This window comes from Strongylocentrotus purpuratus, unplaced genomic scaffold, assembly GCF_000002235.5.
Source record: "Strongylocentrotus purpuratus isolate Spur 01 unplaced genomic scaffold, Spur_5.0 spur5_scaffold_7, whole genome shotgun sequence".
Lineage (NCBI taxonomy): Eukaryota > Metazoa > Echinodermata > Echinoidea > Camarodonta > Strongylocentrotidae > Strongylocentrotus > Strongylocentrotus purpuratus.
The window spans coordinates 37,937,999-37,965,737 of NW_022145613.1; the positions used below are offsets into that span (position 1 = coordinate 37,937,999).

General features: G+C 38.0%; 1 protein-coding gene across 1 annotated transcript; it reads right to left on the minus strand.

Moving 5' to 3' along the window:
* Nucleotides 1-5: 5 nt before the first annotated feature.
* LOC586495 (extracellular serine proteinase) lies at nt 6-27,519 on the minus strand. Its single transcript, XM_011676026.2, has 12 exons — nt 27,502-27,519; nt 23,300-23,412; nt 22,287-22,403; nt 20,103-20,342; nt 19,178-19,319; nt 16,192-16,376; nt 15,640-15,811; nt 14,173-14,358; nt 9,493-9,677; nt 8,480-8,648; nt 1,664-1,845; nt 6-966 (listed from the first exon to the last, which is right to left on the minus strand). Exons 2-12 carry the CDS (start codon nt 23,408-23,410, stop codon nt 808-810), a joined length of 1,848 nt encoding a protein of 615 aa, XP_011674328.1. The 5' UTR covers nt 23,411-23,412; nt 27,502-27,519; the 3' UTR covers nt 6-807.
* Between the last annotated feature and the right edge of the window lie 220 nt (nt 27,520-27,739).

The window sequence follows — 27,739 nt, forward strand, 5'->3', positions numbered from 1 at the left end:
AGAAGTCAGCATTAAATAATTGATATTTTAATCGAGAGAGGTGGATCTCCAGAATCAGCAACAAATTTAATGTTTTATTTTTAGCTCTTACAATGCAATACAAACATGATTAGGGGCTCCTAGTGATGCAGCACGAATACATTTTAAAGCGTTATAATACACTCGGGCTTGGTAACATCATTTTTTGTGTATCATGACATTTATAAATGAACAGTTTCATTAGAAATCTGAAGAGGGATATTTCAAGTTGTAATACTATTAGCGAAGAAATGCAGTAAACGCATACAAATGGGTAATAGTTAATTATCAATGGCAATAATGCACTATTTAGATAGAGCTAAATCGTTTCTAAAAACCCGACGTTGTTATCATAATGGATTGTAAGTTTGAATTTACTTGACACAGTTTTTCATTTGTCATAAGTTTGCAATGGAATTAATACGACTGTCTGTATTACGTCGACACGTGAGATAATTGAAAAAGGAAAATCTAGTTTATATTAAACTGGGAAATTATAAGACTTTACAATTATACTGAAAGAAACCTTTTGAGAACACTCTGAGTGTTTCCTTTTAAATAGAATAGGCCTATTCGGACTTCGAACAGGAGGAACTGATTGTTATCAATATTATTGTAATAATTATTTTAATTTCTGGGGGTGGGTAGAGGGATAGTTATCTCACTCTCTTCATTCGTCATTGTTAGTTATGTTTAACGTACGTTAAAATCATAGTAAGTATTCTTATAGTCCAATTGATTATTACGGCTGTAGATACATGTAGAGCCGGTTGATCCTAGGTTGCATCCTTATGGAATGCTGTATGTCGCCTTGAATCCACGTCTGTTCACTGAACTGTCGCTGATGAACCTTACAAACATGGAGTTCTTGGTAGATGTGATGGGTGCAGGGATCGTAGTGCCACACACTTTAGCAAGATAAGGACCATTCATGTCACCATCATGTATCTGTAAGAATAACGTCATTGAGGTGAAAGGTCAAAAACCACTTCTGTAAACGACTTATTAATCGTCCCATCATAAAGAAAAATATTTTTAAATGTTTGTCAATCGTTATCAGTTCAGCGTCTTTGGATTGTATTGTTATGCAGAAATGAAGGTTGATTTTCAGACACCAAAATAGATTTACGAGTATGTGTGTATATGTATTTTTATAAATAAAACGATGTAAAAGATCATTTTCACATTAATTGAAATATTTTTCTCAGCATGAATCATAGACAAAAGAATTGTAAAAACAATAGGTCTATAATAGATGAATGAAATAGATATATGTATAGAACAACGAACGGGGGGTAGCCTAATGCGAATGCTCTACGGTTTTGAAGTAACGAAGTCTGGTAATGATAAATATTGTATCATTATAACATCAATGCAGTTATTGTAAGGCCAGATGAAATCAATTCTTAGTTTTCGGTCCCCACCTCCTTTCTTTCAATGTTATAACACACATTATTAATACGATGCAAGTTCACATTGTTCTGAGTCAGCGGTGTGCATGTACAAATAAAATTGAAAATGACCCAACTGCTTTTTAATACCAAACAACAAGGAACTCCTTTTTCCACAACTTCGAAAAATCCAGACAAGAATCATTTTCACCGCCCTAATCGCCATTTTGGGTAATGATGGAAGAATTGAATACCTCTACTGCATCTGCACTGCATGAAGCGTGCTCTTCGATATCGAGATCATTAATAGTAAGCGTGACCGTCTGCCCAGCCGGTGCTTGGATGGTGAAAGAGCAATCCGCATGGTTGTTATAGTTATCAGGGTAGTTGGGGGACACCAATATACCCATGGGGGAGCTGAAAGTTCCACCACAATCTGGAGTGAGAGAGAGAGAGAGAGAGAGAGCGAGAGGGGGGGGGGGGGGGGGGGGGGGGGAAAGAGAGATAGACAGAGAGAGAGGGAGAGAAAAAAAAAGAGAGAGAGAAAAGGTGGGAGAGAGAAACAGAGAGAGAGAGAGAGTTGGGGGGGGGGTGAGAGAAATTGAGAAAAAAAAAAAAAAGGTTAAGAAAATCGATATTTTAATACATGGGGTTTTTCCAGATCTACTTTTTTAGTCCGGCAGCCATCTCGATATATTTTGTTTTAGGGTCTATAGTTGTTTTTGATTGTTTTGGATTATAGTTCCTTAGACCATCAATTTGAAGAATTCGATCGCTGACATTCAGCATTGAGCAATTTGAGATATATGACGTCACACAAAATGGCCGCCCAAATACACTTTTGAACCCAAATTAATGATATAAAAAGTGTTTACAGGATTTGTTTACATTAAATGGCAGTCAAATAGTTAGATTTTTTCTAGGATCATCACTAAATAAAAATCGCGACGTTGTATGACCACAAATGGCATTTAAATTTGCATATCGGAATGGGGCCCTCTATAGACAAGTTAACTTGCATAGTTCAAAATGATGGCCAAATGCCAGTTTCTAACATGAAATTATCATATGTCATGAGTCAGATGCACTGGATACACTGATGTGCTGCACATTCATTTTTATTTTGTCATTGAATACTCGAAGAAACACGCTTGAATTTCATGATCTCTGTCCCTTAGATATAAGGTGGCATATGGTGATAAATGCCCGTTTTCAGTGAGAGCGTTCAGAAACCCCGACTTGTATTTTGAGGTAATATATTCTTTGTATGAACTTACAAATTACGAACTACCAATACGTATGCAGGACTTTATCCGTTTATAAGTTTGCTTCAAAATCTTAAAATTCGTTTAGCAAAGGCCCTCCAAAGTGTTGGGAACCCTAAAATATTCCATGCTGAAGGGGGGTATTATATAACACTGAATTCTGCAGTTTTTTCCAAAACGAATTTGTTCGAAGTGAGGTTGTGACTGTAAGGCGTGCTTCCACACACATGTTTGCAGATAAGCTCTCTTAAAGGGACTTGGTAACATTGTTCAGATGAGAGATAGTGGTGCTAAGGTAGTGACTTCCATGCTAGATGTACAATTAAAGATAATCTGAAAATTTGAGAGACAACGGACCATTATTAATGATACAAATCGGGAAAAACCGATCTGATCGATTCCTTAATTCTCCCAACTATATCATTACAATTTAATTACATTTTAGGTGAATTTAAACCGTCACAAAGCAATTAATTGGCTCTACATACCATTCCAGACATTTAAGTGTTGACAGATTTTTAATAGCATGTCTTTTTTCATGAAAAAACGGTTGGGAAAATTCAAAAATGGCTCGGAGAATTTATTGTTAATCACTGTTAGAGGGTGTTGCACGGTGACGCCCTCAAAGAAAACCATAGATATCTTCGTGGTTTGAGATATTTTTGTCAGAATTGTTTGCATGTCAGAGGGTTCGTAGAGTAGAAGGAATATAATAAGTAACATTTTCTACAAACGCGTCAGTAGTTTGAGGTAGTGGGGAAGGGTTTGGGGTATTTGTAGCTCCTAGTCTTCGTAGCGTACTCTTGATAGCCACACGTCGATACTACCCTCTGACGCTGAGCTGGCTGTTGACTGTTCATAACATGAAGCAAAGAATTGAGTAGATTGCGTGAGGACATAGACCATGCTGCATCAACATTGCCAACTGAGTCCAAAGGGAGTCGAATCTTCTGCTCTACATTTTCAGCATTGTACCCTATCCAATGCCAAAGTATGCCCCAACAGAGTCGCATCCCGTCAAAGCATGTCCTGCCAACATCGATGGAATGATATCTCCTAACTTGTCTACAGTGGCAGGAATATCAAAAACAGTTCGTTCTTTGATGGGCGACTCCATGGTCATTGGCGTCATAAGTCCGTCATGTAGATAATGATGTAAAAGTAATACGTACACGCCTGTGTCATCCACCAGGACCCTAATACCTCTTCTCATTAGCAGCAATTCGAATCGCTTGATGTACTATGATGTTGCCTGCTTCTTCATATGTTGTGGACAGATATTTCCTTGGCATGACATCACTGCCTGGTATCACTTCAACAGGAACCTCATCTTGACCGGTAATAACCACATTGTGCTTTTGCCTATTTCTGAACACCTCATCATTCTGCAGACTCGCGCATACATGGTGTCGATCAACTGTAGTATCTTGTCACTAACATTGAAAAGAGAGCGAAGCCAACACTACTATAGAGCCGTGTTTAAAAACATCAAGTCATTGACCAGGAAACTTACACCCATCTAAATGTCTTGAAGGATGAAAATGGGAACATTTTAAAAGAGGATGAAGATATAATGGCAAGGTGGAAGGAATGTTGTGAAAAACCGTATACTGCAAAAGAAACTGAAGAAGTTTATATAGTACTCATGAAGGAGTGAGCGTCGAGGACGAGCCCATGCTTGAACCTGACATCTTAAAAATGGAGTGAAGAAAGCAATACATAATTTGAGACCTGGGGAAGCACCTAGTATAGAAACATCCCTGCGAAGCTTTTCAAGAAAGTGGAGAGGAGGGTGTAAAGGTCATGCATAAGCTGAGTAACAAAATATGGAGACAGAGAATATGTCCACAAGTCTGGAAGAGAGCTATTTTTCTCCCACTCCCGAAGAAAGGTGTTTCACATAAATGTGCCAACACCCGCACTATTTCTCTTATTCCGCATGCCAGTAAGATTCTTCTTCACTTAATTGCTGAAAGAAGTAGAAACCACCTAGAATAGTAATGATCACCCGAACAAGCAGGGTTCAGAAAAGGAAGAGGGACAAGAAACCAAATCGGCAATCTCAGAAATTTGACGGAGAAAAGCAGAGAATTCCAACGACCTCCTTTCTTGAATAGCTTCATTAAGTATGCCAAAGCTTTTGACCGTGTACAACATAACGCCTATGGAAGATTAAAAGCGAGATGGGCTTTCCAGCACATATTATTCAACGCATCCAGTCGCTTTAATAAGACTAATTAACTATAACAACATGAATATGGATATAACTTGATGACCAATTGTTGAAATATGATAAAAAGCCGTTTTGTGGCTTGTTCGAGATAAGTTATGCTAGTCGCATATTCCCGTTTGTACTGTATTTCGTGGAAGGGAATAGGCCATTTTCGTAATGTAATCAAAGTTCCTCAATACAAATTATTTCATTTTCCTGATAAGAATAATAGTATTTCAATATTCGGAATGCAAACTGCATTTATTAAGTGTGGCAACAACTAATGTACGCAGGTTGGATTCTGTCTGTATCGAGGCACTTGATTCACTTGTGGCGTTATTGAGAACGCCCGTAGATTTGGCCAAAATCCGTTCTGGATTTCAGTACCTCAGTGGTCACCCAGCTCTTATAATAGTAACTTTTCGATTTTGCACACGAACCGCCGATTCTCCGTCCGCGTTGAGCTTGCGAAAAATCCCTATTATCAACCTAATACGCCGACGATAAAACACTCACTGGCGTACTGATGGGGGTGTGGGGGGGGGGGAGTTGACTCCCCAAAAGAAATTCAAATATTATTTTTCTTATTCGATACCAGTGATTTACAAATAGTGCTGAAATGACATGATTTTCAGGAATCTTTTCTCACTTGTTCGTAAGTTATAATTTTGTATGCGTATGCTGGAAAATGACGAGTTCCCAAATTTACAGTTGGCAAAAAATATGCGTATTTGGAAGCTTCCATGTCAGGGTCCGCGGGGCTCAGGGGACTCGAGCCCCTCTCACTTTTCTGATATAGTATGTTAAAGAGAAATAGAAAGAAAGAAATTAATTAATAGTGACCTGAGGTGAAATGAGGTATCAAAATATGCTCATCTGACCGTAATTAAATGGTTAAATGGGTAAAACCCCTGAGCTTCCGGGGGCTCTGCCCCTGGACCCCACGCCAATTAGTGACCTGCAGTGTCACAAGTAAGATATCAAAATATGCTCATCTGACCGTAATTGAATGCCTAAAACCCCAGGGCTTCAGGGGGCTCCTCCTTGCCCCCGTTGTGGTGTTGCCCCTGGACCCCACGACCATTTACGCTCCACTTGCTTCGCTGGCTTTGCTCGCTTTGCTCTACCTGACCGTAAATACTTTAGCTCCCCACCCCTACTTTAAAAAACGTTCCGCGGGGCCTGCGTGTAACATGTATCAGCGGAAGTGATGCAGATTCTTTTTTGCTGCCCGCACCCCAAACGTTTTTGCACATCACGCCACTGACATCACTTATAACAAGAACATCAGAATAACTACTAGAACTTCTTAAAAAGAGTGACGGATGCAAGTGAACAATTTGGACTCTGCCTCAATGTCAAAAAGACCTATATCATGTTTGGTGGAATTTGAACTACAACAGAGCATGGTGGTTCATGGAGAAGTAGTTGATCAAGTGGACAAGTTTAATGTTCTCGGGCTAATGATTGTTAAGGAGGGTTGAAGCTCGGTAGATATCAAGAGACGACTGGCCATGGCTAAAACATCGGCCTCAAAACTGTAAAATATCTTGAAGGACAGGAAATTCATCCTGGCCTCTAAGATCCGTGTAATGAAGGCATTGGTTTTCCAAGTAGGAACTCCATGGCTGCGAGACATGGGCATCAGGAAAGGCAGACAGGGGAGCAATATCAGCCTTTGAAATGTGGTGTTGGAGGAAGCTACGTGGGATATCATGGAGAGATCACATCACCAATGAACACATACTGTCCACCATCGGAGATCAACCACCACTTGCTACCAGGATTTATAAAGTACGAGCTACAATAGTTTGGTCACGTAAGCAGAAGATCAGGAGACATCCTTGAAAAATTATCATTCAAGGTACATGTACCTTTAAAGGAACACATAACAAAGGAAGGCTCAAGCTCAAATGGAGTGACGGTCTTAGGGAAATATAATAAAAACCCTCTGTGTGGCCATGCCTTGAACCATGATGCATTGCCGTACAGAGGAATTTTTCCTGTTGGGAACCGGGGGAAATGCAATGAATTATTGATAATTTATTGCATTTTCCTTTCTTTTTGTATTCATTGGGGCTGCCCCCTACCGCTGCGTACAGACATGATTCAGTGGCAATGCAATGGCCTCGTAACTGTAAGGCCCAAGGATCAAAGCCGTGTCGATGTGCTATATTAGTGCCCATTTGTGAGGGATTAATCCTCATTACTGTCAGTTATGACTTAGGGACGTATGTCCCCTATTTGTTAACCCTAATAAGGCCGGGGGGCCATTATGCCCCCCCCCCCACACGATTTTTCTGATTGCTCGAGAACGCATATGGATGGCGCCCCGCCACTCGCTGACTTTTTTCTTTCGAGTCTTGCGCAACTTTTAAAAGAATTTTTTTGAAAATCGGACCTACGGTTACAAGGTCACGTGACCTTTTGTCTTTGCATGTCAGCCCGAAAATCGCTCATTTTCGTGATTTGTGTACAAAACATATAGAAAAGTCATTTTTCCTAGAAACAGATCAAACATGGGTTATTGGGTCTTGTTTAAAGTTTAGGTGGTTGTTTTGGGTGTCAAAATAGTTGAATTGTAGTAAGAAATGAAATAAAACAACAAAAACAATGAAATACATAAGTTAAAAAAACAATGAAATACATAAGAAATTATCAAAACAAGGGATAACATAAGGAATAAGCTGGCTCTTCCAAATTTTGTTGTTGTATTATTGTTCAGAATGGTCTAATGAATATATGTAGTGAATGCCTAATTATGAATGATATATGATTTATGGGTAAAAATGTGAGTTTTATGACTTTATTTGCATAAATTACCATAAATATGCAAATGAGTGAATTTTTCAAAAAATTGAAATTATCATATTATTCTATATACTTCACTTGACATGCATGAAAATTTTCGCGACGATCGGCCGCTTCGCGGCCGAGATCTTAAGGGGGCCATAATGCCCCCCCCGGCCATACTAAGACCTCAAATAGCCCGGTCTTATTAGGGTTAAGCATAGTAGCATACACATGTTTTAGCAGTTACGCAAAAAAAAACATTTGCAAATTATTATTCAATACAATCTGAGAACGTATACTATTATCTAGATCTATTAGGAATAAATCATTGTCAAAATCATTCCGTGAACAGTGTGTTTGGCATAAAATATACGAGATTTGAAAGGAAAACATCTGGACCGGGCATTTTGGAAAAAAAAAGGTTTAAGGGTGTCATTTGATAAATAAATTTCATATCAAAAATGTATGAGACACAATGGTAGGAATATATTGGAAACTGCCAATAAAATAATCTACTTTCTACGCTATATCTCAAAAAGTTCTCAATGTCGAGGCTTGGAAATTTTAATATGCCCATAATTGATTATAGGACTGTATGTTTCCTTTTTGTGCTGATTGATTCATCAAATTAACTGTGCATCATAAAATAAAGTATAGAATATCTATCAATCGCCTCTGCCTACACTGTCGGCTTTGAACCTCCGAAGAACCAAGGTATTGTAGTCATTCAATTGCAACATTCTTTCACTGGTGTCAGATGATTTCAATTCTTTCTGTGATACCTCCTTGATTTTACCCACCTGCGTACTCCAAAGCTTGGTAGGATGCAGAAAAGCCATTCTTAGTAACACTGCTATCACTTTTGAAGACGAGGAACAAGCTCCTGCCACTGCTCATCAAGCTTTCAGGAATGGTGTTACCACACAAAACCGCCAACACAGGATCGCTCGTGCTTGTTCCATCATATACCTGCAAATAAACAACAAAGAACTTGATTTATATGCTGTGCACAAAACTATCTATTTCCCAGTACCAGGAACTAAATTTATACGAGGCAGTGGTGTATCCACTTCTTGCCGTAAGGAGGGGTAAAACGGGTCCTTGGTTTGCGTTACGAGGGGGGGGGGGGGTGCGCATCGCTCAAAAATGACGTATTTGAGGACAAATTAAATTTTTAGAGGATATATATATATATATATATACACATCTATACATTGATTCCTAACCTGTTTACTTCTTGTACGGTTATATTTCCTTTTCTTGGTTGGTTCAAATAACCCTGTGATACTAGGCCTCTATTGTATATAATTCAAAGATGAGCTGTTCTTTTAATGAAAAATAAAGTGTTGTTATTTTTTATTTTATTTTATTTATTTATTTATTTTTTTTTTTGGGGGGGGGGGAATTTGTTGCATTTTTACACATTTTTGCACGGCCATTCGGGAGAAACGAAGACCTTAAGACTCAGATTCCCTTGAGTCTCTGTCGGGATTTAACAATTTCAGGTACTTTTAACAAAAGCTCCCAACTACGCAGTTTATACTCATCTTTGCGCAATGTCTCATACTCATTTGAATGTGTTATGGCAGTCACGATACTCGTCATTATATAAATTATAAAAATGGAAACCACCCGCTTTTACTCCAAAAGGCTATGAATATTTGTTTTATTCTCAAACAATACATAAACAAAACAAATCAAAACAAAAACAAACGAACGAACGAAAAACTGAGAAGGAAGTTGTGAAAGCTGACTTTTTAGAAGAAAAAAAGAATATCGAGTATAAAGAGAGAAACTCAAAAGAAAAAAGTACCGTGAGCGAATCGTAGTTACAGGTGCTCTGGGACTCGAGATCGAAGAATTCAAAGGTCACGTACACTACTTGCTTTTCATCCGTGGTCGAAATAAGGTACTCGCAGTTCATACTGTTATCGTAGCTACCTGGGTAATATGGACTGGTGAACGTTCCCGACGGTGAGTCGAATAGCCCACCACAGCCTGTGTGGAGTGTAATAATAAGAATTATGATGATGATGATGAACATGATAATAATAATAACGATTATAATGATAATGATAATGATAATGATAATGACGATAATAATAATACTTAAACAATAACAATAATAATGATAATAATAATAATAATGATAATAATAATAATAATAATAATAATAATAATAATAATAATAATAATAATAATAATAATAATTATAATAATAATAATGATAATAATAGAGAGAAGAAGAAGAGTGAGAGAAAAAATGTTGGGATTGTTTTATCACTATTAATATTTAAAGAGGAAGTCCTCGCAGAAAAGTGAGAGGAACAGGTTGTTGAACAAGGAGAGAGAAACAGGAGAGAACGTGGGAAACATAAAAAGGGAGAGAGAGAGAGAGAGAGAGAGGTGGGTGAGAAGGAAATTCAAGAATAAGAAGAAAACAGACGAAATGTTGAGTTTTAAATGAGCAATCGAAAAGAGAGGTTACAAATTGAAAAGAGATTCAGTGGTTATGATTCATAAAAGGCATAACAGAAGCCTTCCTTCCCCAACATTAAAATATCTCTTAACTTATGAAACTATGAAATATTCAGTGTAACAAGATTACAACTTGTAAGATTGACTATCAAAGGGAGTTTTTGAGAAGTATAAGTAATAATAATAATTCAGACATTTGTTACGCGCAACATATCCACCCAGAGGGTGCTCAAGGCGCTTACAATGAGCTACATAATATACTTAGATATAATTTTGTTTACATTACATTACACATGGTTATAAAAAAGAAGAAGATGATATTAGTCAAAGTTGGCCATTAGATAAGTTTTCAGGCTGGCCTTGAAACTATCTACTGATTTACAGTCCTTAAGTGTGTTAGGGAGACTGTTCCACAATCGGGGAGCTGCTGAGGCAAATGCTCGATCTCCCCATGATCGTCTTGTCTTAGGGATGATCAGAGTTGATGTATTGGCAGAACGCAGACCAGAACGACCAGGCTTGCGAAAGTTGAGTAGAGAAGAGATGTACTGTGGCGAGGAGAACTTCAAGGCACGGTATGTGATCAGAAGGATTTTGTAGGTGAGACGATGTTCAACAGGAAGCCAATGCAGGGATTTAAGGACTGGAGTGATGTGGGCGAACTTGCGTGTATATGTCACTAGACGGGCAGCAGCATTCTGAACAAGCTGGAGCCTCTTTACTTGAGACATAGTGATGCCATAGAGTAAAGAGTTACAACAATCGATGCGGGATGTAACAAATGCTTGCACAAGCTGCTCAGCCGCCTTTGTGGTGAGATACTTGCGAATAGCACGAAGATTGCGGAGACTGTGGATCGCAAGTTTAACACTTGATGATACTTGCGACTCCATGGTCATATTGGAGTCAAAAATAACTCCAAGATTTCGAACTTTCTTCACTGGAGTAATTGATGACGAACCAATATTCAGATTGGGGGTTACCGACTTGGCGAGTTGCTGCTTGGAACCCAGCATAACAAACTGAGATTTGTCGTCATTGAGCTTCAAGTAATTCTCCTTCATCCAATTCCTAATGTCACTTATACAGGCTTCAACACGAGCAATCCAGGCATCAACTTCCCCTTGTGTGGGAGAACACGAAAAGTATATCTGCGTGTCATCAGCATACATATGGTGCTTGAGATTATGCCTGTTGATGATATCATGAAGGGGAAGAGTGTAAATGTTGAAGAGTTGTGGCCCAAGTACCGATCCCTGGGGCACAGAGAAGTCAAGATGAACTGTCTTAGAGACAGCACTGCGTACACAAACCCTCTGCGATCTGTTTGAGAGATAAGATGTTAACCACTGGTGAGCCTGTCCACCAATGCCCATAGACTGAAGTCTCTCTAGGAGTATAACATGGTCAACCGTGTCAAATGCACTACTCAGATCGAGCAGAATTAGCCCAGTTACTTTTCCACTATCCATTTCGGTGAGGATATCATTTTGCACTCGTAAGAGGGCAGTCTCAACACTGTGTTTTTCTCTGTAGGCTGATTGGAAGTTGTCTTGAAGGTTATTGTCATTCAAGAAGGACTGAAGACGAGCGGATACTATGCGTTCGATAACCTTCGATAGGAAGCTTAGATTTGCCACAGGTCGATAACTTGCAAAGTCTTGCCTGTCAAGATTCGGTTTTTTTCAAGAGAGGCTTCACGAGAGCCTGTTGCATTGAGGCTGGAAAGCTTGCACATCGAAGAGACTTATTAACAAAGTCTGTAATATATGGTGCAAAGTCGTCAATGCATTCTTTTAGAAGAGCAGTAGGAATTGGATCTAACTCACATGATGATGTTGGAGAATTCATGACAACCCTCTTGATCTCACTAATAGAAGTTTTAGCGAAATCAGTCAAAACTGGAACAGATGATAACTCACAATGCTGTACACACTGTCCTGACGAAAGCTCGGCATCAATGTCATCACGGATCTTGGTGACATTGTTGAAGAAATAATGACAAAAGTTATAAGCCAGTATCTGGTCAGAAGAAGCATCCGGAAGAACAGTTTCCTTCTTTCGGTGCAGCAGAGCGTCTACAACAGTGAAGAGACGTCTTTGGATTCCTTCGCATTCTGCAACACACTCTGAATAGTATTCAGTTTTTGCCTTTTCATTTCTTGGGAAAAAACCTGACGCTGTGTCACATAAGATTTGCGGTCTTCTTCACTTCTAGTACTCCTCCACTTGCGCTCAAGGCGTCTTCTAAGGCACTTAGCAGCATGGATTTTCTCAGTAATCCATGGACTCGAAGGTTTGATGATAACACTTCTAGTCTTTTTAGGTGCTAGCTTATCAAGAAGACTTGTGAGAGATCGATCATATCTTTCGACAGACGATGAGATGCTGCGATCCTCAATGTCAATTTCTGACAAACATTCATGGACTCCAGATCGGAATTGTTCTCTGTTCATTGATCGTAGAGGGCGAGTTGTGACAGTCCTGCGAGAAGGGGACGGCTTTCTTAAATCAAGGTTACACTGGACAGCGTGGTGATCAGATACTCCTAGGATAACAGATACATTAGAAACAAGAGTGGCTGAATCCCGAGTAATAAGCAAATCAAGTGTATGGCCATGTAGATGAGTCCCTTCTCGTACAAGCTGCTTCATTCCGTAGGATGAAATTATGTTCATAAACTGCCTTGCCCGTACGTCATTGAAATCGTCGACCCATACATTGAAGTCCCCTGTCAGGACAACTTCGGAGGGATCAAGAACAAATGAGTCAAGTAGGGTAGCAAACTGTTCAAGGAAGACTATAAGGTATTCGCTGCCCTTGCTCTTCCACTATATCTGGGCGATAAATGACAAGGATAATAAGTGAACGGGATTGGCATGAAACTCGAGCTTGATAAGCTTCAAATGACTTGAAATGTTGTACAGCTTCTGACTTGACCGACAGTGAAGATTTGAACAACAGTCCGACACCACCTCCTCCTTTTCCTTGTCGATCCTTATGATTAAAAGTATATCCCTCAGGTATACAGTTTCCCAAAATAACATCATCGTCATCCAAAATCATTATCAAGTACAAATTCAACGATATCTTATTCCTATAGTCTTATTCCTTAGTGATCTAGCGTTCAATGTACACATCTTTGCCGAGAGTTTAGTAGGTACTACTGATATTAAGTTTCTAAATTCAGAACCACGACATGAAGAATGATGTACACGATGTCCACGATGAGTTGGGTTCACTGAACATATGCCATAGTCCTGTAATATGTGATAGGTATTCAGTGGTATCCTGAGATCAGCACACTTGGGTTGAAAAGACAAAAGGTCTTCTCTGGTGTAGGTGATTGTAGGCATTGTCACAATAGTAGCTAATAGGATCAAGAGACTAACAACAATAGTCACCATGCCGATGCTAGCCATGGCTGTCTATTCATGTTCTGATCTAACAATAGTAGAGAACATAATAGTCATGGACATGAATACTATGTGTATCAAGCACTGTAATGGTTGACCATGGGCTCATACAGGAACATGAAGAAAACATAAATCAAAACTGTAGGTGTTCCAAACATCTCAATCCATCACAAAAATGATCTAGCTGGATCATGGAGTGATACTTAAAAGACTGCTGATGAATTCAGAACACTATTCCTAAAACTATCAAGAAAAATTCAACAAAATCACAGAGCTCAACAACAGTGCAACCTCCTGGCGCAACTGTATTATGCAATTGATGCATGAATGGAATGTTTGAACCAATGAAGTTGTTATTAAGTATGAACATGAATTAATTTTGAATTTGAACTTATTTATTTCCATATCTCCGTTGTTAAAAACATGAATATAACATCACAAAATGTATGTAAAACAAATCGTAATCGATTCGGGATCAAAACAAACAATAAAAATTAGATCAATGCTGTATGATGTATTTTTTGTGGGGGGGGGGGGGGGCAATTAATTGGTCCAGGTGGAGGGGCATGTTCTACGTCTTTATGTTAAAACCTAGTTACCTGGTGGTGGCGGTGGTGGTGTAGGAATGAATCCACCTCCTGATCCTTCCCCTATGTAGAGTAGTAGGTTGGGTGATCCGTACTGTGGATCTTGTACAGCATCACCGATAGATTTAAGTTGAAGGGCTTCTTTCACTTCACTTGGGGTGAGACCGGGATCGTTAGCAAGTATGACCGCCGCAGCACCTTCATGCAATGTGATAAACATATAATATACAAATAAGGCGATCAATTGACGTGATTTACTAGGTAGTAAATAAGATTTACAAATATTATTTCAAATCTAAACAACGGCAATGCAAAATTATTGATAACGACACCCTACAAACAGTATACCGCCTATTTCAAGGTGTTTTTTTTTTTTTTTACTCACCTTAATTGATGAACCTCATGATTAAAAATCATGGATTATATGTGATGAATCTCTTTTTGTGTGTTCTGTTGTTACATTATTCCCATTTTATTAGTATTGGATGGTATCATTAGAAAATGCGGGGTAATAATTTACAGAGAAATAAAGTGATTGGCTGAAGATCCCATCTCTTAAAAAGAAGGAAAAAAATTGTAAAAATTACTGAACCTGTCAATACACGTGCCACTTGACAGACCACTAAAAGATGATGAAGAATTTTTGACTGAAAGTTTGTTGGAAAACAGATTCGACACCATTCACTTATTTAGTATATTATGCAGGTGATGTCACTATGAGGGGAAATGTAATTTTAATATCATGAATCGAGGAATGAAAAGGCGCCACAAGAAATACCTTATGAATGGAGTTTAGAGTAACCCTTTGAAACGTATCCTTTTCAGGTGTACCACTGATTGCTCGAGAAACCTACCTGCTACATGTGGGCAAGCCATAGAGGTTTCATTTAATTAAATTAAATTTAATTTTAATTTATTTTAAAACACGGATTACTTGCTTCAGCCAATGTTGTTCTTCTGCAAGTCTGTGCATACATAATAGGTTCCACTGGTGGTGAGGAAAATCTACTTTCTTAAAATGTGGTCAATTTATAGAGCGAAACATCATGACCTGCTACATGGCAGTAAGCCATAGAGGTACCACTGATGGTAAGGAAAACCTACCTGCTAAATGTGGACAAGTCATAGAGGTACCCCTGATGGTGAGAGAAACATCATGACCTGCTACATGGGAGCAAGCCAAATGGCTACCACTGGTGGTGAGATAAACCTACCTGCTACGTGTGGACAAGCCATAGAGGTACCACTGGTGGCGAGAGAAACCTACATGCAACATGTGGACAAGCCATAGAGGTACCACTGGTGGTGAGAGAAACCTACCTGCTACATGTGGGCAAGCCTTAGAGGTACCACTGATGGTGAGATAAACATACCTGCTACATGTGGGCAAGCCATAGAGGTACCAATGATGGTGAGATAAACATACCTGCTACATGTGGGTAAGCCTTAGAGGTACCACTGGTGGTGAGAGAAACATACCTGCTACATGTGGGCAAGCCATAGAGGTACCACTGATGGTGTTAGTAGCATCTGGTTCGCCATACCAAGCTGATGTAATATCCACGCCAGGTGCAAAGATATCACAACAGGTACCGTAGTTAGAGAAGGAAGCCCTAGTGTCTGTAATATCTGATGCTGCGACAGTGATTGCCTAGATGTAAATGGTGCAAAAATAACAAACGTGAGCTCATATTTACAATCAGTCGTAGCTCATTACAAGTATGAGCTAAACATTACTTTCACAACCTAACCTATGATCTCATTCTGTTGTTATGATAGAGGAGGGTGTTTTTGCTTTATAATAGAGCAAAAACCTGATGCAGCAGCAACAGTACTGTGAGGACGTAGCATGAGGAGGCGGGTTGGGGAGGGGGCGTCGGTATTACTCGATGTAAGAAATGGTGTTTGGAGGGGATGTAACGTTCCCCTTACCCATCTGCATTTTTTTTTCTCCTTTCTCTCTCTTCTCTTTATTTAGTATTATGATTGGACGCACATACAACAACCAATAGAGTTAAGTGATTTACTAACAGGTTCAGATCGAGCTGGTGAGGTGTTGCAGGCATCCGTGTTACTATTCCCCGCTGCTACAACCACAGTGATACCAGCATCAATCATTCGCTGGATGGCATCATCGGTTGCTTGGTTAGCACCACCACCAAGCGACATGGAAGCTACAGCAGGCAGGGTGGCGTTCCCAGCTACCCAATCACAACCTGTTCAATATATTACAAAATATCTCTATCATATAAAAATCATTAGTCTAAACTAGAAAGAACATTTCATATGGTGTAAATCACGGATAATAAAATTGGTGGGTATCAAGAAATTTAAAAGACAAAAATGGTAATCTGTGCCATTTTTGATAGTATTATAATGATTGTCATATCCTTGAAAATAAGATATGTGCAGGTTTATTTACACACAGAGAATTTAAACAAGCTGTATTCGCGGTGAATAAAAACAAAACTCCAGGCTCTGACGGAATAACCGAGGAATTCTATCAGGTGTTTTGGAATGAGATCTGTGATATTTTAGTTGACGCTCTTAACGAGTGTTATGCTAATGAGAAAATCATCCAATACTCAAAGGTAAGGAATAATCACATTGATATACAAGAAAGGAAATCACAGAGAGCTGAGGTATTGGAGACCGATCACATTGCTGAAATGTGATTACAAAATCATTGAGATAGTGCTTGCGAACCGTCCTCAAAAAGTAATTGGAAAAATTATTCATAAAAACCAGACGAGACGGGTTACAAAAGAGGTCGTCTGTCGGCCTGCAATATAAGACTTACAAAAGATATTATCAAAAACATGACAAGGCGCGTTTTCCAGAAGTGGGTGACAATTTTATACACTAATATTGCAAGTTCTGAAATTGTACATGGTTGGATATCTGAAACTTTTAGTATTCTGAGAGGAATACGCCAAGGGTGTCCCCTCTCGGCCTTTTTGTTTGTACTTGCCGCATAATTAATTGCAAATAAAGTGAGAGAAAATAATGAACTTAAAGGTCTGGATATTAATGATAAAGGTATTGATCTGAACACTTTATTTTATGTATCTGATATAAATTCTTTTGAAAATATTTTAAACGAATTAGAGTGTTTTGGGGAAGTTGCAGGAACGAAGTTAAATAGAGAAAAGACTCGTCTTGGTTTGGATTGGAACATCCTGTCGACAATGGTCGTTATCTTATTTTGGCTTACATTGGATAGATGAGCCAGTAAAATATCACACCTGATCTACAATGTGCTTTAAAGATCAATTGGTAAAATAAATGAGAAACAAATCAAAAACTGCTGGATAACTGGAGGAAAAGATACCTGACTTCCATTGGTAGATTGACTATAATTAAATCAAATTGCAATTAGTCAAGTTATACATTTAATGATTGTTGATACAATACCGTCTACTTTTTGATAAAACGTAATAGCTTGATATTTAAATTTCTTTGGAAAAGTAAAATTGAAAAGGTGAAACGATGTATTGTTACCTAGGATTATTGTGAAGGAGGAATAAGAATGATCGATGTTAAAAGGCAATTATTCAGTTTTAGGCTGAATTGGCTTGGGATGTTTTTAAATAATACAAAATGAATTTGGAAAGATATGAGTCAATATTGGTTTAACTGTTTGGGAGGGCTCCGTCTACTGCTGAATTTCAATTATACTGATGATGCATTATATCTTTCAAAACTTAGAAATGTGCCACATTTTTACATTGAAATATTACATGCATGGTACCTCATAAAAAGTCACACATCCGTTGAATGTCGGGCTCAGAAATATATTGACGAAAAGATTTTATTGTATAATCAAAATATTGTTTTTGAAATGAAAATATTTTTTTTATGAAGACTGGTATAAAAGTAGTGTTATATATTTAAAGGATATCTTTAAAATGGTACTTTTGTTTCAGTAAATGAATTATATATTCGAATTAAAACTAGACGAAGTAAACAACAAAAATCAATTCCAAAATTTTGGATAAATGATGAAGCATAGGGTACCATTTGATAGGGATTAAAGAATTTTGTTTACGTGAATTTAATTTCAAGCTTTTTAAAAATATGCTACTATGCAGTTCGTAAAAATCTGTGAAGTCTTCTATGAGATGACCTTTGTTTAAAATGCAAAGAAACTGAAGATGTTCTTTATGCTTTTATTTCATGTAAGGCAAACGAAACCTTCTTTGAATATTTAAAGTAGAGATAGAGACATCGTTTTCTTACTCAAAATGAATTCACAAACCGAAATCGATTTGATAATGACGATTATTTGTTGGTCTATTTATAAATCGATTATTTTTTCGTAATAAGTATGGGTATGATAATAGGGATTTGTAATTCATTTATTTATTTATTTAAGAGAGAAATGAACATTTGAAAGTTCCTGCGAATTTGCTTAGTTATATCTGAACAAACATTATGTGTATTATTGATTTTTCATTGTTTTGCTAACTTGTAAGTAAAATTATGTTATTGTTTGAATATTGAATAAACACATCATACGAGGCAAAAAGAAGAACAACAAGTATTGTTGTATTCCTAGTCCAATGATACTTTGTTCAATACTAAAATGATTTGACGAGAATTGCTGCCGATGGTTAGAAAGGGGGTAACCGGGAAATACTTATGTTGGTTAAAATGCTTTGAAATCTGTATCGAACTGATATTCCTCATTGAAGAAAGTTGATATTTTTATATATCTGAACATTGATATTATATGAATCAAGTTTTAAATCATACTACAATCCTTGACAATTGTGGTGTCTTAATGAAAGGAGAAGAGCGTGCACTGCGTTAACGTTTATTCTACTTTTACATTTGCTACCTTGATTACAATTCAGTTACGGTTTTATTTACAATGGAAATGTCTAAAATGTGAAATGCACCCCCGGCTCCTTTTCCATAGACATATTCTTCAGTATATGCTTGTAATGTTCTAACTTTGTCATATCTTTTCAGATTTTGTATATACTTCAGATCAGAACCTTTTCGGTCTGCATACCTTCAATTATCTGGGAATAAGCGCCTGATCCTGCACATGAGAGTACACGAACTCCGATGAGTTTTGCCGCCTTAGCGACACCGTACTGAGTTCCACCGATTGTACCTGCGCAGTGAGATCCGTGGCCATTGCAATCCTCACCCTAACGTGGTAGAGGGTGTAGAGGAGAAAGAAAGGGGGTCGAGAGAGAGAGAGAGAGAGAGAGAGAGAGAAAGAGAGAGAGGGGAGGGAAATGATAGAATTGGAAGACGAGGGAGGGAAGAGGGTGCGAGAGAGAGAGAGAGAGAGGGGGGGAGAGAGAGAGGAGAAAGAGAGAGAGGAGAAAGAGAGAGAGAGAGAGAGGAGAGAGAAAGAGGAGAGACAGAGAGGAGAGGGTGAGATAGAGACGGAGGAGGAGGAGATGGGAGGGAGGAGAAAGGGATAGGGAGAGAGAGAGAGAGAGAGAGGGGGGAGGGGACAAACACTAGTGAAAATGTGTTTGAGAGTGTTTGTGAGAGAGATGGAGCCAAAGGGGGACAGGGTGAGAAGATGAGAGAGAGGGGTGTCAGACATTGGAAATGAACTATAAAAAAATGAGAAAGATATAAAATCCCCTGAATGTACGTTGTAATTAAAAATAAGTTTGTTCAGTTTATTTTAATTACTAGACAATGCAAAAGGATAAGCTAAAAAATTATGGATCACTTATTCTTAAAGGTTATTGGCAATTCCGTTTAAAATGTTTAGAACAAAAAAGTAAGGATGACGAAAAACACATTTCTTAATCAATACTCAGCATAAACATGCTAAACTTGTTAGTTATTAATCTTACAGGATACAGATTGAGACTAAGAATCACTCTCATTATCAATCAAAGGCATATATCTCTTCTGGACATAACGTAGTTAAATAGGAAAACAAGAACAAGAAAGTGTCTTTGACTCACAGTTCCTCCGTGTGTATCTATGCCATATGAAGATCGTCCTACCCAGTCCTGATGGTTGAGATTGATTCCGGTATCGAGGACGTACACGCTTACCCCCTCACCGTCTCCGAGCACCGGGGTGTAGGTATCATCGAGTGGGAGATTGATCTGGTCGATGCGATCGAGCCCCCATGATGAGACTGCGCTGGCGTATGCCATTCCGTCTTCTTGGATGTATTCAACGGCATCAGATTTACGGAGCTGAAAATTGACAATTATGCATGACCCTCTCTTGAAATGATGTATGTGTTTTATCCAGAGCTCTCGTTTACAGTATGTATCAATGACTCACGAGACTACTTGGGCTAAATAAGACTTAATAATAAAAATGACTTACATTTTGTTTTAATGAGAAATGATGTCATTTGTGCGATTTGAATATGAGTTTTTTAGGAATCCGGAGGAAAACAAAAGCTAACTTTATGAAGAAAATTTGAGTCGTCATTATATACAAAAAAGGATGAAGATATTGAAAAGCTTTAGGTTGGGCTTCATTCTAACAGTGATAAACGTTTAGAGTTCTTTAGAAAGCACGATATGATACTGCAAACAGTGAATGTAAGATTCGAGTGGCCCTCGTGCGTCTTTGTAAAGGCCGTATTATAAAGATATTATATAGATATTGCAAAGCGTTATGTTGAACTTCATGCTAACACTGATAAACGATGTTATACAACACCTACTAAGATTCTTGCAACCTTATTGGTCAATTCTTAATCACATGACATGCGCTAAAAGTAATGTTAAACAGCATCATTCTCCAGGCGCCATTTTAATTTGCGAGTAAACATTGCGTCGTCAATGTTTTCGGATACGCATGCATTGTTGCGTCACTGCCTGCGCTGCGCGATCACATCATTATTGACATAGGCGCCATTTTAAAGTGCGAGTGAACAACTTGTTTACTAGCACTATCGGTAATTTCATCGATAAAAAACGAAAAAACTCGTTGAGATTTCGACAAGGCCCTTGGAAAACTAAATTTCCGTCCGAGGTGTCGTATAAAACAAATAGTGAATGGTTTTTATGCCTCCGTTACGAAGTAGCCGGAGGCATTATGTTTTCGGGTTGTCCGTCCGTCCGTACGTACGTCTGTACGTACGTACGTCCCGCTCTTGTGATCGCGTTATCTGAAGAACCGATTGATGGATTCCTGCCAAACTTTGGTCATGTATGTATCTTGCAGAGCCAATGAACTGATTAGATTTTGGGGTCATGAGGTTAAAGGTCAAAGGTCACAGGGCTCATTATGTAGCATAAACAGCTTGTGATCGCATTATCTCAAGAACCGATTGATGGAATGCTGCCAAACTTAGGTCATGTATGTTACTTGCAGAGCCGATGAACTGATTAGATTTAGTGGTCATGAGGTCAAAGGTCAAAGGCCACAGCACACATTATGTATGCAATAACAGCTTGTGATCGCGTTATCTCAAGAACCGATTGATGGATTCCTGCCAAAATTAGGTCATGTATGTTACTTGCAGAGCCAATGAACTGAGTAAATTCTTGGTTCGTAAGGTCAAAGGTCAAAGATCATGGGCTCATTATGTATGCAAAAATAGCTTGTGAACGCATTCTCATTAGAACTAACAGATGGATTACTATTTAACTCAGGACATCTTGCAGAGCCAATGAACTGAGTAGATTTTAGGGTCATGAGGTCAAAGATCAAAGGGTCATATATGTATATGAGAAATTGCTTGTAATCACGATATTCTGAGAACCTGTCAATGGATTACAATTGAACTTGAATCCGAAAAATGTCTTCTGTTTTGGTTTGTAAAATTGCTCTATGACGGAGGCATCATTTTCGACTGCGCGCAGTCGAATTCCATCTAGTTGTTCATGCATTCGGTGACAGATGAGACGCTCTATTCAACTCGGCTTCTCTCGTTGGATAGAGCGTCTCTTATCTTTTACCTCGTGCAAAATCTTGTACCATATTGCACTCATGGCCCTTCACTATTTGTATAAGAGTTCTTTAGAAAGCACGATATGATACTGCAAAAAGTTAATGTCAGATTCGAACGGCGCTCGTGCGTCTTCGCAAAGGCCGTAAAACCATCGGACCGTCAGTTAAAAAAATAAATAAATAAAAGCTAATACTAGTACATCATACAATAATAAAGAGGATATACTCACTCGTTCAACCAGACGATCGCTGAGATCGGCGGCGAATCCACTGAACACATTTTTGTATGTGCATAAAATTTTGGCGCCATCAAGGTTGAAAGCGACATCATCCAACTTCCGTCCTTCCTGTACATATGCAAGATGTCGTTTCATGAATATTGTTTCAACTAAAAAGAACATATTTTTTACTCTTTTCAAATAATTTTATCCACTCTACGTTATTTTGTCTCTGTGCATGACATGTTGAGCTTACATTAGACGTAACATTTTTTAAAAACTTTAGAAAACGTTCACCGATTTAGTTTTGGAAATTACATTAATTCACTATTGTTTTCAGGACATCACACATTCTTTGAAAAGTGTTTTTCGATCCGTATTATGCCGTTTTATGGCGAACAAAATCTCACAAAGCCACTGACAGAGTTGACAGGGTATGAAGTATAATGTTGCTTTTAGTTGGACTCTATCAAATATTTTGTGTGCAACATAACTGACTTGGTTCTTTGGGACTAAAAACTTAATTAGTCCAAATTAAATGATAGCTTAAAAAAAATTAGACAGAACCTTAATTAAATATTATACTTCCACAATTGAAAACTCATATTTCTTTGAATAGCTTGATGTTTAATCATATATTTGTCTGAATTCTTTGCCATCTGTCACTTTCATTCTTATGATAGAATTGTAAATAAACTGGCAACAACACCCACCGCAAAGCATTATTGTTACGTCTCCCTGGGGTGCCCCTCCGCATCCAGCAGCAAGAATTGCTCGTGGTTTAATTGTAAAATGGTCGCAGGATCCCCCCCCCCCATTTCCTTCATAAATTTGCATTGAATTAGGGGTGAAATGTTTAATAAGAAAAATAATGTCAAGATGAGAGGGATGAATGCTCAAACAAGACATACAGAAAAAGAGGTGAACCAGGAAAATCAAACGCTGAGTAAGAGATGGCCATGGTAGAAAATAACAAAATATCGTCTATAAAAATCGTTATGAAATTTAAAAAAACATTTTCTTACCTTGAGTTTGACGATATAACGCCCGGGAATGTGTTCATCAACTGTTATCATTGGCGCAATCAGTTGCGAAGCTGCAGCGGTCGCTAGGAGAACAACTAGGAGAGCTTTCATATCTATCAATCAAATAAACATAACATACATCAGGATAAATTGCTGAAAATTAGTTCTTCAGAGTTGCTTCACTGACATGCAGTTTGTGAAAAATCTACCTGTTACTTTTCCTCTGATGGTGATGAAATGTATTTGCCAGCGTTACATCGTATAGCTGGCAAATGGTGTTTATACGGCAATAAGTGGGAACACTAATAATGTTATCTGGTATGCGTGACGGAATTATTCCATTCCATTACGTCGAAGGTGTTACATTTGAATAAGAAAAGAGAGGATACGGAATAAGGGTGCGGTGTATAGTAGGAGACATTCTAGTTGTCCAAGGTCCGCACACTGGCAAGTTTTTTTAATGAAGTTTTTAAAGTAGATATTCATTGTTTTTAAATCTAGCTTTATTTTCATTATTGCAAAGGTGAAACTTTGATTCGACAAGGTTATCAAAATTCAATGCTTGGAAACATTCGAAGTAATGATTATTATAAATTACAAAACGCTTAAATACAGCCCCGGCATAGCACCTGAATAGCTCTCCGAACGCTGCTGAGATGTGTGAGATCACAGTAGGGACATTATTTGCACAAGCAGACGATGTCCCATGACATCTCACACATTTTCAGTGCCTGTGTTTTCATCTTCTCTTGAGTTCTTTCTCTTACTTCACTACCGTCAGGCTAAATGTATAATCTATTGCCTCACTCTAAACCCCGCGCATGGTTTTATTTTGATGACAAATGCAGCGATACAAAAATAAAGGAATCTGTCGCTTGTAAACAAAATAAGACGCCATTGTATATTCAGCTGCACGTACACACCGCGGTATGTTCGGCGTTTCAAGAGGGAACAAATGCCGTCCTTAATATCAATCCGGGGCTTTTCAATTTGAAAGTCTGGTTTCTTTGATTGTTAATTAACCCCTATCCCGTGTATTTACAAGCAAAAGATTTTAGTTATCAGAATCGGCTCATGTCCCCTTTTGATCGGTTTGACATGCCATTACATTTATATACACTAAACTCATTATAATTTGACAAATAATAGCTTTGCAATTATGTTCATTCTTTATGGGATGTCGTCTGCTTGGGCAGTATTGGTCCCTGTTGTGACGTCATTAAAACATCGTTATTTTTCTGGCGAATCTCTCGTATATCCCAGCTGCTATGGATGTGGTTGTATTTTTATTTTTATAAATCACCCGATATGTACCTGACCTCAAACTTGTACGATGGCCATCTGTTAGCTTACCAGTTTCTAGTGATACCAGGAAGCTGTAATGAATGGAGATACCGTCTCGAAAGAATTTTCCGAGGGAAAATTATTCAAGATTAACCTGGCTTAACAAAAAGAAATGTAACCCTCTCCAGCCATCATTTCCATCTACAGCTGTCCATATCAATGCACAGTCCCTCTCTGGCATTCCAAATAGTACGAAATGTTACGCAACGCCATCTGCTTCCCTAAGTTCTCTATTCACTCGTTTGCAAAAATATGCAAGCATCGGGCTTTGAAGCCATGCGTGGCACCGACAAATTAAGTCATGTTCATGAAAGATGTATTTAGCTATAACATATAAAATGCAGAATTCACAACATTATGACCAATGCAACTTTCTATTAGTCATCAAATGCGTTTTCCGTTCTCGGATAGCTCTACTGAAGACATGGCCATTTTAACCAGCGAAATCGACCAAGGAAATCATGAGTTAGAGCGAATGAAAGATTTTCATAATCATGATTTTCTCATCTAATTATTGACATTTTCCGAAAATTTCCGAAATTTGTACTAGCTAGGAAGGTAGTCCAAAGGTTTATCTTCCTAAAGAACTAAATGAAATTGTGTTATATGTTTGCGCATTTATTGATTTAGGGCTAGAAGTTGTCAAGTTAGCACCACTATTCACCCAAAGTACGGGCCGGCAAAGCAAAAGCCGCCGTGCTCGCTGGGCTGGGCTGTGTGTGGAAAGGGAGGACTTAGTGCTACTAGGGAGCTGTAAGGTTTTGGAGGGGGATTAAGGGGATTACGGTAGGGGAAACAAAAGACGCGCGGTGCCACGGATGACTTCAAAGGGGCCTCTTGGACGGGATCTCCATTCATTACAGCTTCCTGGTGATACATTAGTTGACATATTTGTGATTTTCTTTGAATTTCACCTTTAAGGGTGAGCGAAATAATGATAATTTGTAGGAGATTTTGTTGTATCAGAGTTTAAGTTGCGGTGGCCGTATAGGGTCTTTTTAGAGTTTAGCGCTGATTCAGTTTTATCCCTGTTTTTTTTAACCCCGGAATAATTAGGGTAAGGTAAAATTAATTATGATTTCATATGATCATGGCCCCTATTACAGCTGGACTAATAATGAGAGTCTTTCTTTGGTCACATCATGACCACCGTCACCTGATAATGCGTATGTTAATGAGGACATTCATTCGACGCGACAATGTTATCACGCATCATCACAGACAAAAGAACCTTTTACATTTCTTCAGATTATTTCGCTGGGCCAGGGCCCAGGGTGAAGTTTCAGGAAAAGTATCGTGACTTGAGACCATGTAATTATGACAATTTGTGTGATATAAGATTGATTATTAAAGAAGTGGACACTGGTGGACATACATATGGATATGCCAAACTTTGAAAAATACATATTCTCTACTGTCCTATTACCTTCTACTCCTTTGAAATGGATAGGATAAGTTTTAAAATGAAGTTTAAAATCATTGTGTTACAGCCAATTTTGCAGGTTTCTCTTGTAAACTACTTTTAATTTCCTTTTGAAATTTCATATACGTCAATATTCATATGTACTCCACAACTGCACATGCATTTCCGTGATATTAAGCGGTTCAGTTTCTTTTGCGCAGGTATTTTGTAGATTCTTCAAGGCACAGTTTTGGTTTTGTATGGCTGACTTGGTTGGTTGGTTGGTCTTATTTTCCGTATAAAAATTCAAATACATACAAGAATACAATTTACAAATATAATACAAATCAAGAATTAAAGAATGGCTGGAAATCTCTATTCAGAGCCATTATCAAAATTGCTCTTTTCTTCCTAGAGGTCCAGAAATAATCAAACATAGAAATAAAACACAAAATATTACGAAAATATAACATTACAAACGCACTATCTACAACCCACTCCCAAACCCTCTATAACACATTATGAATACGACTGTTACCATCCCTCCCCCTCTCCCTCCCCGTTTACACCAAAAGTTTATACATCAAAATCTAGTATCCATTCATTTAGGCCGTGCCGAAATAGATTGAGTGTGTTCGGTCTACGCATTACAGCTTCCTGGTCTACGTAAGTTAATCGGTAATTCATTATACAATTAAGATCCGCGATAAAAGAATGTTCGTTTACAATAATTAGTTTTAGGTTTGGGCAAGACTAGGTTATCGACATTTCTCAGGGCATAATTGGTTTCTTTGTAAAAGAGATTATTCTGCATATAATCTGGAGTTAAATTGTGGAAAATCTTATACAGCATTATGTACATGTACTTTTTACTGGCGGCGGTCGTGATGAGATCAAAGCTTGGAAGCATGTTTGGAATGTAATTATGATACTTTTGACAGAGTCAGGTGCATGGATATATTATGGTACCGATCAGTGTCCATTTTGTAGTAGGTCTATGATATGATTAATGTTAAGAGGTATACAAATATTCTGTATGAAGAATTCTCAGACACGTTTTTTAGAATTTTTGTTCATACTTTGGAAAATGATCAAGGCAAGTATTGTGAATTTATGTGAAATAAATGCCGTATCTACATGTACGTGCTATTAGCTCGGCAGGCTATATCCAAAAAAAATCGTATATTTTGTTATTTTGTTAGAGTGACATCTGAATGTCATGGTTCCTATAATAATAATGATAATAATAATAATAATATAGATTGTTTGTAAGGCGCAATAAAGAAGAAAAAGTACACGAAAATACACAAAAATGGGTGATATTATGTGGTAAACGTTGTTAGGATGAACAGAATCAATTTCAACGCTTCATCATTAATCAGAAGAGCCTCTGTAGTTATCATGATAAATGTTGCTGATTGCAATTTTTCTGAAAAATGAATTAAAACTCAAATACCTGCAAATACATCGGAGTATATGTTACCTCCCCAAGCTCAGCACATGCTTACAAAAGAATAGGCCATTTTCGTAATGTAACCAAATTAAATTAAAGTGCCTCAATACAAATTATTTCATTCATAAGAAGAAAATTCTTTCAATAGTCAGAATGTAAATTGCATATATTAAGTGTTGCTAGGTAGGTCAAGACATAATGTTTGTCCTACCTGGCAACAACTAATTTATGTAGTTTGGAT

Bases quoted from the DNA above. Each gene is read 5' to 3' on its own strand.
- LOC586495 (XM_011676026.2), bottom strand. From the start codon at position 23,410: ATGAAAGCTCTCCTAGTTGTTCTCCTAGCGACCGCTGCAGCTTCGCAA. The intron at 19,320-20,102 runs GTGAGTCAAAGA...CTACCACGTTAG, and splicing joins TAGATACACACGGAGGAACT to GGTGAGGATTGCAATGGCCA. The intron at 16,377-19,177 runs GTATGCAGACCG...TATATTGAACAG, and splicing joins TTATTCCCAGATAATTGAAG to GTTGTGATTGGGTAGCTGGG.